We start from the raw sequence: 13,268 nt of genomic DNA, 5'->3' as shown, positions 1-13,268 counted from the left end.
GGAGATGTGAACCCACGGCTAGTTGTATCAATGAACCATTGAGGACCACACAAGTACTAGCTTTCTAGATCCCGTTGAGAAGTAAAATAGTTCAATGTGTTGAACGGCTTATAAATGAGTTTATAAGCGTAAGGAAAAATATAAGTATGACTTCTATGAGAGAAATGTAACTTTTAATTTGTGGAAGTGTTCCTAAATTAAAAGTTGGCCAAATAAATAATGTATTTGAAAATTGTGATTTTCATAAAAATTATTATGGATTAAATTAAATTAATTCAAGTGTTGAATTAATTAAACATTAGTGGGCCTAGTAGAGTCCAAATAATTAAGTTAATTCAAGTGTTGAATTAATTAAATATTATTGGGTCTTGTAGAGCCCAATAGAAAATAATTATTTAACTAGTGGGCTTGAGTAAAATCAAGTAAAGTTTAAATAGTCTCAAATGTATTTGAGATATTTAAAATAAAAGTCCATGGGCTTTGTAAATGTTACATGCCCAAATAATATAATATGCATGGGGAGGTGAAGAGTTGGGAGACAATGTGGAGAAGCATACCCATCAGGAACAAGGTCAAGGAAAAATCAAATTTCTTTGCACCAAACATCATAAGGGAAATCTATTTTTGAACTTATATACTGGACTTCAAAAAAAAAAGAAGATCTCATAAATGACTGGACATCAACTATGAGAATTGCAGCAGGAACACTTGATCTCAATTGAGAATGATTCATTAAAATTTTAGAAATGAGTCTTATGATATCAGTTAAAATTTCTTGGGACATGATTTAGGTATAAACCAAAGAATCAGTCTTAGCTGGAGAGTCTCTTAGTAAGATAGCCTGAAGAATGGCTACCATATTTAAAGTACAATTTACAGAGATAGTATTTTAATAGTAGAAACATAGAGAAGAAAGATAAATACACTCAAGCTCTGTATAGTCTTGAATTACATGACATATGTTTGGAGGACGAATATATTATGTTATTCACTAATATATATGGAATTCAAAGGTCCAAGAAAATACAGCAATTCAACTTTTCTTCGCCAACATGCCAAGTATCTGGAGAGAAATGCTAATTAGGGAATATGTCCCGGGTAATCCAAACACGTTAGCACGAAGAGCCTCTGTTCTCAAAGGCAAATTGGCAGAATGGTGTCACATGACAGTATTACAAAATAATTACAAATGCTTAAGTTATATTAATAAACGTACTCATTTGTGTTGTAAAGAAAATAATTTTCCAATAACTATTGGAAGTAAACCACAAAAGCAGAAGAGGAAAAGCTTTATAACTTATCCTTATACCAGAAGTAGAAGAAGTTCTTGGAAACCAAGAATAGTATGATCTAGACAAAAAGCCAGATCTTACAAATCTGGGCAAAGAAGCGGACCAACAAGAAGTAGGAAATCTTCCCAAGCATCGAGTACATCTCGAAGCACGGGGAGAATGCCTAGAAAGAAAACTTTTAGAAGAGCTCCCATCCGAGCTAATGAAAGTTTTAAAGATTGTAATTGCTAGACATGTGGATCCAGATGTCATATTTAAACTAACTGTCAAGAAAATAAAAAAAGAGAAATTAAACGCTTCGATCCGACCCTAGATATTGAAGTAGAAGTTTATTACCAAGATCTTATTCAATTATATCAGTTTGAGGATAATACCTCGGACGAATGTATATTTTGAAGAAGAATTCTTCAGTCAGGAAGAATCTGATGGAACAAAATCATAAGCTGACTGAAGACGAAGTGTTTCGACACGAAACACAAGAAGAATTATCTGATTTTTTTAGTCAAAAAAAAATATCCCATAACATTGTACAATATATAATGAGAGAAAATCCTAGTCTTCAGAGATATCAAGAATTCTCTGCAGGACAGGTAGAATATTTCTTAGGAAATCTTGGCCTAAGAAGTTTTCTTCGATATATCAGAATCTCTAACTCTCAACTAATGATATCCATATCTCAGATCGATCTTGGAATAAACAGAAGAACCATGCAACTGATCAAATAGGTCATCAATACGAGGTAAAGGTATTTATTCTTTATCGTAGCTTTGTTCAATTGCCGATAGTCAATGCAGAGTCTCATTGAATCGTCTTTCTTTCTGACAAACAGTACTGGAGCGCCCCAAGGAGAAACACTTGGTCTGATGTAACCCTTGGCTAGTAAATCCTCTAGCTGATCTTTCAATTCTTTCAGTTCAACCGGTTCCATTCTGTATGGAGCTTTAGAAAGAGGTACTGTACCTGGTATCAGTTCAATGCTGAAGTCTATTTCTTGAACTGGAGGCAAACCCAGAATCTCGTCTGGGAAGACGTCACCAAACTCACATACCACTGGCAAATCTGCCAATGAAGGGCTCGACTTCAGTACATCTACTGAATACACAAGGAATCTCTCTGCTCCCTTCTGCAATAATCGAGTCATAGACAAAGCATATACTAAAGAAATTCAAGCTCTGGAACCCTTACCGTAAAATTTCGATTCATCAGCCATCTCAGGCCTGCATCTTACAATTTTCTGAAAACAAACTACGGTCGCTCTGTACTTGGTCATCATATCAATACCAATAATGCAGTCAAAATCAGACAACCCGAGTACAATACAATCTAACTCTATCTCATTACCGTCATACTGCAGCATACAATGTCTAAAAGAATTAACTGATATAAGACCACTCTACAGCAGATAAAGACTCAACAGGAAAAGCATGCTTCAATGCAATTCGCTCAAAGATAAAAGTATGGGATGCACCAGTATCTAGCAACACATAAGCAGAAGATGGTCGTCTATCAGCCTGAACTACAGATTTTGGCAAAGTGTCCTGGCTGTCGATAGACTGGTTCTGGCAAGAATTATACAAGGGTGTATTGCAGAACATGTGGAGGAAGACATCCAACAGAACAATGCCAAAGAGTGTTTGATACCACCTGTTGTGGGGACCCGGACGCTAACTCATTTTCTTCAATTCATCATTGGGATTAAATGGATCAATTAAATAAACTAGGTCGAAATTTTTTTTTTAATTTTTTTTAAAGTCGAGCACCTAATAAACAAGTGTCCAAAATACTACAACAAGTTATGCTCTTTCTTATTCAATTTACAAGCTCAAGTTCAATATCTACAACATGATCAAAGATGCAAAACTTGTTCAAAATAAATTCATAACAAACTCGTGTTTCTAAACCACATAACAAGTGGTAAACAACTAGATCTATGTCTAAGCCCGGATCACCACTCTAATCTCGATCTTTCATCATCTTCTCGACACTGATCATGTCCCACCTGTTGTTATGCACACATACAAACACAACAACAGCAGGATAACTCCGGTGAGAAATATATTTCCCAGTATAAACAATGTATACATGCATGTCATATAAGCATATACAAAAGCATAAAACATTTGTCAAACAACATGTATCATAGTCGAAGAACATAAATAGAGACAAAGTTTTAAATCAAACTCTTGAACTCTGAATCTTTCACTCGACTCTTGTCTAGGGATCCTGATTTGATAAGAACGTAACAAGTCTCCCATCTACTCTCCCATTCGAGGTAGTGGTACGTTCCTATTCTCGGACTTCGGCCAACTATATTGAGTGTCTACAATAGAAGTCGATCTTTCTCCTCAGCTCATCGATATAAACCAAACGTCCAGTGACTTGGCAGTTCTACCAAAGACTCATCCAAGATGTCTATCTCATAATACATACTTTTCTATAACTCAATAGACTAAGCATATAATTTCAAGAATTTCAAACACATCAAAGCAATAACAATTTAGTATGTGGTTTTGGGAACTCAAGTTATATCTTTCTCGAGTTATCTTTCCCGGTTTAACCTTTATTTATACCTTTCTTTTCTCGGTTTTTGGTTTGACGCAACCAATCTAAATCTTTCTTTGCTCGTTCCTCTATCGGTTTCGAAGTTGAATTCTCGAGTTCGATGCCTTCAATACCAAATCTGAAATGACATATTCGAGAGGCATAACATCAATATACAACTCAAATCAAACCTTGATTTGATCAATACTCAATCTAGTTAAATTTCGACGGCTTAACGACGCAATTTCGAGATACCCGGCAACTCAAACAACAATGGATACAACCACAACTCATAACCAATAACAATTACAACCCACAACTCCAAAATCTGCATAACCCCATTCAAACATAGGCTGGAAAATGATAACAATTGCATATGTTGTCGGTTCTTCGATTCTGTTTCGATTATATGCTTACCATAATCTCAAGAACACATAATATCAATCAAATCATAATTTCTCCAATACCACATTTTCGAACCATGCAGGAAAGTAATAAAACTTACGTCCCTTCGAAGCTCTTGACGAGAGAAGCACGGAACTATGCTCGGATCGAAAATCAGATGGCCGGATCTTGCACAATCAAAATCCTAAGATATGAAGAAGCTTGAGGATATTAACCATGGAAGTCTCGATTCTCGCTGCTAACATTCTGAAGTGGATGGAGGTTGGTTACATGTTAATATGCATGGCAAGACATGTGTCATTTTTTTTTCATTCAACACTTCTCGTGCATATGCGCGTCCAATGCTCGTGCATATGCGCGAGACTCTTTGTCTTCCCACGTATCTCATGCCTTCCCACGTCTTCCTCGGAGCTTGTCCTTCCATGATCACATCAATTTGTCAATTAAATAACGTCGGATTACAATAATATAATCTTGGGCCTTACAACTTTCTTCATTACCTTAATTCCTTGTGTTGTCGTTTTCGAGGGTTTGGAGAACGGGTCGAACATGTGATATTTAGGAGGTATGACTGCGATTTCACTTTTTTGCCTAAGTGACATAGAATTGAGAATGCTGATATATTGCATGAATTAAATTCAAACATTATTGATTTTGAGTTTTCAAAAGTTATCAAATTGATGAGACATTTTCATGGAAATGAATTGTATGCATTAGAATTAAATTCATGTGATGAGTTAAATGATTGCATAGATAGTGCATTTAGTATATCCTATTTGTATTATTACTATTTGTTGGTTGATGGTGGTTTCAAAAGAGCATGAATGAATATAAGAATTTTTATGTTGATCATGAATATATTTTTAAGGAGAATAAATTGTTAATTTTATGTTCATTATATGAATTACGTGCTAGTGAGGCATATTGTGGCGATAATTTGGAGCAATTTAGGACCGTTTTCAACCAGTGAATTTAAGAGTTGGAGAATAAATTGTTAATTTTATGTTCATTATATGAATTACGTGCTAGTGAGGCATATTGTGGCGATAATTTGGAGCAATTTAGGACCGTTTTCAACCTGTGAATTTAAGAGTTGTTTCAAACCGTTCGTAAAACATAAGACATACGATCTCGGCATGACATTTAACGCCCCGAAAATTTGAAGGTCCACGCGAACCACATGCATGCAAATTATTAAATTCCTTGTGTATTTTAATTTAATGTTGTAATTACATAAATTAATTATGTTGTGCATATTTAAATTAAATTTTCTACATGGTTGCATTAAAATGTATTTTTAAAGGTTATTCGAGTTGCGATCGAGGAACGGAGACCGAGGGTTAAAAAGTGTAAAATATTTTTATTAAACAATTGTTTTTAATTATTTAAATTAAGAATGATGTTTTTTCTTTTTTTTGAAAATAAGGAGTTTTGAGGTAATTTTATACGCTGGGACGTAAATTTTATCGGTGTTGGATTCTCAAAGGCACGTCATACATCTCTTTTTCTCTTCTATCACATCGTATTATCGTTTTTAATTACGTTTAGATGAAAAGCATGGTGTTCTTATTATTATTTTCGGATTTTTGCATATACATGAGATAAAGTAATGGTTTTATGTTCCAAATCATGTTCTATAAGTATCAAGGGGCTGCCATGATGTTAGGTTATGATCAAGGGATTTTTTACACGATTTTAAGGGTTCTAGGAACACACCACACACGCTGCAAATCAAAGCAACAAGCTGGTACAAATATTTCCTGTCAAGTGACCATGATGGTTCGGGTTTCATGTATAGGGGGCTTGTTGGGTCACGTGTTGGGGCCAGAGCTCGGTTAGTGTGGGGACCCGGACGCTAATCATATTCTTAATCATCATTGGGACAATTTAATCAATTATAATAAACAGGATCTAAAATTTTTTTTTTTTTAATTGCGGAACGTAGTGAAATAAAACATATATACATCTCAGTATATAAAAGTACAAGTCCTGTACCACATACATTTATTCAACTTAGGTTTAAACATCTAATATCCAGTGTCCAACCCTATCTCTAATCCAAGTCCGGAGCCTCCACTCTAACTAGTCCTGTCGCGTTCTCTTCTTGACCCTGATCCTGTCCCACCTGTTGTCATGCACACATACAAACAAGACAACAGCCGGATAACTCCGGTGAGAATTATATTCTCAGTATAAACCATGTACACATGCAATCATATAATCAATGTAAAAGCATATAAAAGATATTCATAACATGCATCCTAATCAAAACATGAATAAAGTATTCGTCGCATGTATCACAATCCGAAACATGGATTAATATCAATAAAAAGTCATATTCTAAACATTTACCAAAATCAGGAACATAAATCAATAGCAATCAATGAATCACTCGCCGTGATTCTCAGACTCGACTCAGTCCTAATCTAGGGATCCCGATCTGAGTAAGAACATACACCCACCTACACTTCCGATCGGGGTGGTGGTACGTTCTTATTCACAGACTTTGGCCCTTTCCATATCGAACATCAGTAATAGAAGCAACTCCAATTCTATCCACTTCGACATGACCAAACGTCCGATGTCCTGACCTATCTGTCAAAGACTATGGCACTTCTGCCATATTCCTATCCTGTGACAATGTGCAATGTGCCAGTGACGATTCTATCACTATCAGGCACTTCTGTCACAAGAACAATCATTTAATACCTGCTATCTATATATCAATAGAACAAGCATATCAATTCATTCATTAATTGCAATTATCAATGCAATAAAGTAAAGTATGTGATTTAGGGAAACTCGAGTCAAACTTCACTCGAGTTGTGCAATCCCAACTCAACATTAATTTATACCTTTATCTTCTCGGTCCGACGAAGACGAAGTCTCGAATTCAACTCTGGCCATACCCAATCTGGCAATGACAATATCGAATAGATACAATATCAGTATATAACTCAGTTCAACCTGTTCTGATCAATACTCAAATCAAAACATAATCTAATCAATGTCAACGATACAACAATACCATCTCAATCAATACTGAATCTGATCAATACCAATCTACTGATGTTTCGACGGCATAACAATACATTTTCGCTAACTCCGTCAATCTCAACATCACAGATATACTATCAAAACTCAAAATCAATCACGGTACAACTCATAATTTAATCTGGTATCGCATCTCAATCCAATCAACTCCGAAAATCATAAAATTTTCATACACAGTCTGTTTTTCGATCTGACTTCCATTATATACTGATCAGTAAATCCAGAACACATAACAATAATCAAATCTCAATTCATAATCAGTAATGATACAAATATGATATCAAATCTGAATCAATTCCTTCCGAAAATCAAAATAATTCCATACGGTATCTATTCTTCAGTCCGGTTTCAATTCTACGATGTTTATTATGTCAAGAACATCATATATGAATTCTATTCAATTCCATGAACCTAATATTTTCAAATCATATCAAAACGTAGTAAAACTTACGTCACGTTGTAGCCTGCGTCGATAGGAACTCAGTACTAAAGTCGGATTCAAAATCTGGCGGACGGATCGAAATAAAAAGGCGTAAGGATTTCAGAAGCTTTCTCAATTTCCTTTTCTTCCTTTCTTCTCGGTGGAATGAAGGAATAAGCTTTCATATATATATATATATTGCATGGTCAAGGGGCAAGTGGCTCATCTCTTTGAGCAACACGTCTCGCGCATATGCGCGTCCTCTACCGGCGCATATGCGCGAGACCTACTGGTCTCGGCTCTCAAGTGTTCTGCTGCTCGCGCATATGCGCGCACCTTCTCGGCGCATATGCGCGAGAATCTCTGTTCTCGCAGGTGGCTGTTCGAACCTCTCGCGCATATGCGCGCTCTGTCACGCGCATATGCGCGAGGTCTTCGCCTCGGCATATCCTGGACCCAAACAGCTCGCGCATGTGCACGCATACTTCTCGCGCATATGCGCGAGACCTTCTGGTCACGCACACTTGCCCTTTGCGCATATGCGCGCATCTTCTCGCGCATGTGCGTCCAAATCTCTGCCCACCACTCATGTTCATGCACTTTCTTTTCAAATTCATTCCAATCCCACTAATTGCACTTTAACCCCTTAAATCTTCATTAATTACAATTCTTGAAATTAATTCAGGATTAAGTACAGTGATATAATCTTGGGCATTACAATTTTCCCCCTCTAAGAATCGATTTCGTCCTCGAAATCCCAAACAATCAACTCGAATGTCACGGTACTCATATCAGATACCATATCTGATACAAGAAGGAGATAGATACAAAAGCTAAAAGAGAATTCACCTCTATAAAACAATTCTAGAATTTCTGTCTCATCTCGGATTCTGATTTCAATCTAGAATCATAATTCAAGACGTATAATTTCATCATACCACTCGAAATAACTTGTGATAGAATCAATCGCAAAATACTGGTTATACAACATCCATATATACCAATCAACAGCTCCTAACAAATTAATATTTGCATCTGTTATCAAATCGGTTAATCCCGGTCAAAGATATATTCAATCTTTGCCTCAAATACCAAAAGTCATCATCCGACGTTGGCATATTTAATCGATCTATTCTGAGTTGTCTTCGTTTTCTTCTGACGCAGTGGCAATACTCATCTGACAACTATCGTATTACAATCAATCACAAAGTGCTACCATCCAGCACTACAGCTCTACTGATCTCTTTCAGTATCTGGATATTCCACTCCGACTCTCCGTCGGTCTGTGGGTGCTATACAAAAGAACTCATCGTATATTCTGCCAAAAATACAAAATCAACCTAACGTCACAGTCTGATACAATCAATTTGGGCATTCAATACAATCTGACCCCTTTTCTGACATAAATCTCAATCGTCTGATCGTATCTGTACGTCGTCTTGTACAAAATAACATATGTAAACTTCGAGCAATCTATCAATCATAATCACATCGTATTACAATCGTAGAAAGATTTGCGATAATTTCATCCCGAAATTCATAGAAATGTACTTCCATTTCTATTCAGGAATCAATAATCGATATAACCAATCTCCTGGTTCTATCTTTCTGTCTTCATCTGTCGACGATTCAGACAATTCAGTACAAACTCTGCCATATCTAATCTCATCTGTTTCTATCAAGACATTTTCTGCTATCAGGATGTACACTGAATCAATTATTGCGCATATATGACAATGTCTGTCATTTCAAATTCGAAATATCTGGCACAAATAAATCAGTTATTAACATACAATACAATATTACTTACCTGATAATCTGCTCGATACCCTGTTCTGACTATCGATATTGAATTCTGTTGTATAAATCTGAAAGACTCGGCACAAGGAGACGATTCTGTCACATACCTGTTACTCTGATCGATGCTCTGTGTCGGTTTGAACTGTATATAATTGCAACAATATACAACAATCTGTATCAAACACGAATTTAGAACAACAGCAATATCGGATCAGACTCAAAATATCAACCATTATTACTGATCTATTTAACTCATAAAACGAAATTTCTGACAATACTGTCACTGTCGATTCTGACTAACCGATCACATTTTCAACGTTGTTTAAATCACCTGCTATATCATCTTCGAATGTAATGTCCCCCAAACAATATATCTGTCTCTCCTACTGTTTTAGAACAATAACAATTCTCAAGCAATTTCAAAACAACAATCATATACAATAATTTGCTAAACTCGGGCAAATATGAATTTCTGATATCGATGTTGTTCTCAGCCACTGATCATGGTCTTAACAGTTCCAATATCAATCAGTATACCAGATTCGGATATCACATACTCTGAATACAATTTGTCTCAATCCAGATTCATATCTGAACAGCTTCTGTATATCATATCTCAGTTCATACAAAATATTCAATTCAATCATATGCTGCGAATCTATCAAAACATCATAGATAAACGGCATAAAATCATCAAAATACCTCTGAACACAGAATTCATTAACCCATAAACAGGACTGAAGTATCTCAAAGATAAGCACTCAATCAAATATAACTCTCAACCATTACTCTTCTACTGATATTTCAATTCTTTCAATCCCATCAGTGTCATTCTGTACCGAGTTCTAAAATAAGAACAGTACCTGATATCGAATCAAGGCTGAAATCATTCTCCCTGATAGAAGGCAAATCTCTAATCTCATTTGGGAAGACTATAGCAACTCTCCTGCTACTGGCAAATCAACTCATGGTATAGTCAATTTCAGTAATCATTGAATGCATAAGGAATAACTCCACTCCTTTCGATATTCATCGAATCATCAATAATACGGATATCAAAGGAATTCTAGATCTAGAATCCTTACCGTACATTGTTCATTCTTCGGCCATTTCAAGTCCGAATCTTACCATCTCCTGGTCAAAATCTATNACGAGCGGGAAGCATGATTTGCTGAAAGCTCGAAAGAAACAGTTTAAGAAGGTAGGGAGCGGACCGAGTGGTTCATCTAGCTCCAGTGGTTCTAGCCCGAGTTATACTGGAGTTTATTGCAGAACCTGTGGAGGGAANACAGTAAATACAGACCCAACAGATAAAGCATGTCTCGAAGCAATTCGTACAAAATCATGTATAAGATGTATTAATATCTCTTAATACATACGCAAGATACTCATAAAAGAATAATTACCTGTCACTATATCATCAAGTGCCTCCTGGGTCTGTTCCTCGGTCACTACAACCAGATGATTTTGCTCCCTGAAATCTTCGGGAACCTCTCTGTGGACAAACTCTAGCAAAGTGTCCGGACTGTCTGCAAATATGGCAACTACCAAATACTCCTTGGTATTGCTCTGTGGGATGTTTCCCTCCACAGGTTCTGCAATAAACTCCAGTATAACTCGGGCTAGAACCACTGGAGCTAGATGAACCACTCGGTCCACTCCCTACCTTCTTAAACTGTTTCTTTCGAGCTTTCAGCAAATCATGCTTCCCGCTCGTACTGTCACTATCAACTCTAAGAGGGGATTGCTGTATCTGAGGTCGGCTCACATCCAACCTTCCTAGTTCTCGAATCAAAATTGCCTCAGCTCTTTTTGCTTTATTCAAAACATCAGCAAAATGATGGGGTCGTTCTATCTTCATCACGGCAACTATCTCAGCATTCAATCCATTGATGAACTGATCTGCTACAGCTTCATCATTCCCAGCTATAAGATGAGCAAAACGCAATAAGGTAGAGAATTTAGCAACATATTCTTCAATATTCAGTTGGCCCTGTTTCAAATTCTCAAACTCTACTCTTTTGTTTTCTCTATACGATCCTGGGAAAAATCTTCGATAGAATTCAGCTTTAAAAACTTTCCACGTGATCATTGTACCCCGCTGTTCTAATACTCTTTTGGTTGCGATCCACCAACTTCTTGCAACTTCTTGTAATTGATTGGGCACTAGTTTAATTCTCCGTTTATCTGGATAATCAAGTGAATCAAACAGTATCTCTATATCATCTAACCAATTCTCACAATCCTCAGATGTCTCAGTACCCTTCAAAATCAGCGGTAGAAATGACTGAAATCTCTTCAACTGTGTCTCCATCAGAGTTTCTGACACATCTATCTGATCAGTCGAAGTACTACCTCGTTCTGGAATTCTTCAAGGAGGAATATCTGATGATTACAAGAGTCAGCAATCATATGAGACAAATCCATCTCAGTCCCTTTCTGATCAGCTTACCTCTGACCAAGACTCGGTTCTGATTCATTCTCAAATAATACACATTACCAACTCAACTCAGATATTCAGGTAACATGTATTTAAAAGCAGTAAAACATAATATCATGCTAGCATACACAATGTAATTCTACATCATAATATATCCCATGCTAGCAATCACATGCAAGGAAAGAAAACTCATTCTACCCCGCTCACTAGCTTCTATCTCAGTCCAAGAACCTACAGTTCTAAAACCTACTGTTCTGGAACCTAAGGCTCTGATACCACCTGTTGTGGGGACCCGGACGCTAATCATATTCTTAATCATCATTGGGACAATTTAATCAATTATAATAAACAGGGTCTAAATATTTTTTTTTTTAATTGCGGAACGTAGTGAAATAAAACATATATACATCTCAGTATATAAAAGTACAAGTCCTGTACCACATACATTTATTCAACTTAGGTTTAAACATCTAATATCCAGTGTCCAACCCTATCTCTAATCCATGACCGGAGCCTCCACTCTAACTAGTCCTGTCGCGTTCTCTTCTTGACCCTGATCCTGTCCCACCTTTTGTCATGCACACATACAAACAAGACAACAGCCGGATAACTCCGGTGAGAATTATATTCTCAGTATAAACCATGTACACATGCAATCATATAATCAATGTAAAAGCATATAAAAGATATTCATAACATGCATCCTAATCAAAACATGATAAAGTATTCGTCGCATGTATCACAATCCGAAACATGGATTAATATCAATAAAAAGTCATATTCTAAACATTTACCAAAATCAGGAACATAAATCAATAGCAATCAATGAATCACTCTCCGTGATTCTCAGACTCAGACTCGACTCAGTCCTAATCTAGGGATCCCGATCTGAGTAAGAACATACACCCACCTACACTCCCGATCGGGGTGGTGGTACGTTCTTATTCACAGACTTTGGCCCTTTCCATATCGAACATCAGTAATAGAAGCAACTCCAATTCTATCCACTTCGATATGACCAAACGTCCGATGTCCTGACCTATCTGTCAAAGACTATGGCACTTCTGCCATATTCCTATCCTGTGACAATGTGCAATGTGCCAGTGACGATTCTATCACTATCAGGCACTTCTGTCACAAGACCAATCATTTAATACCTGCTATCTATATATCAATAGAACAAGCATATCAATTCATTCATTAATTGCAAATATCAATGCAATAAAATAAAGTATGTGATTTAGGGAAACTCGAGTCAAACCTCACTCGAGTTGTGCAATCCCAACTCAACATTAATTTATACCTTTATCTTCTC

At 36.5% G+C, this 13,268-nt stretch overlaps 1 protein-coding gene across 1 annotated transcript; it reads right to left on the bottom strand.

Annotated features, from left to right (window-relative positions):
• Positions 1 to 1,369: 1,369 nt before the first annotated feature.
• Positions 1,370 to 11,605, bottom strand: LOC140970592 (uncharacterized). The gene is made up of 5 exons (XM_073432387.1): positions 11,180 to 11,605; positions 2,682 to 2,851; positions 2,634 to 2,640; positions 2,163 to 2,415; positions 1,370 to 1,455 (listed from the first exon to the last, which is right to left on the bottom strand). The coding sequence occupies exons 1-5, from the start codon at positions 11,603 to 11,605 to the stop codon at positions 1,370 to 1,372; spliced, it is 942 nt and encodes a 313-aa protein (XP_073288488.1).
• Positions 11,606 to 13,268: the final 1,663 nt, after the last annotated feature.

This window comes from Primulina huaijiensis, unplaced genomic scaffold (assembly GCF_012295235.1).
Source record: "Primulina huaijiensis isolate GDHJ02 unplaced genomic scaffold, ASM1229523v2 scaffold9577, whole genome shotgun sequence".
Classification (NCBI taxonomy): domain Eukaryota; kingdom Viridiplantae; phylum Streptophyta; class Magnoliopsida; order Lamiales; family Gesneriaceae; genus Primulina; species Primulina huaijiensis.
This window is presented reverse-complemented; position numbering and strand designations above follow the sequence as displayed.

What these genes read in the sequence shown, in the direction of transcription:
- LOC140970592 (XM_073432387.1), bottom strand. Translation starts at nt 11,605, where the DNA reads ATGATCACGTGGAAAGTTTTTAAAGCTGAATTCTATCGAAGATTTTTC. An exon ending in GAAAGAAACAGTTTAAGAAG is followed by an intron (nt 2,852 to 11,179) that starts GTAGGGAGTGGA and finishes AATTCTTGCCAG; the next exon opens with AACCAGTCTATCGACAGCCA. An exon ending in AGAGGATTTACTAGCCAAGG is followed by an intron (nt 1,456 to 2,162) that starts GTTACATCAGAC and finishes TTTTCTTTCTAG; the next exon opens with GCATTCTCCCCGTGCTTCGA.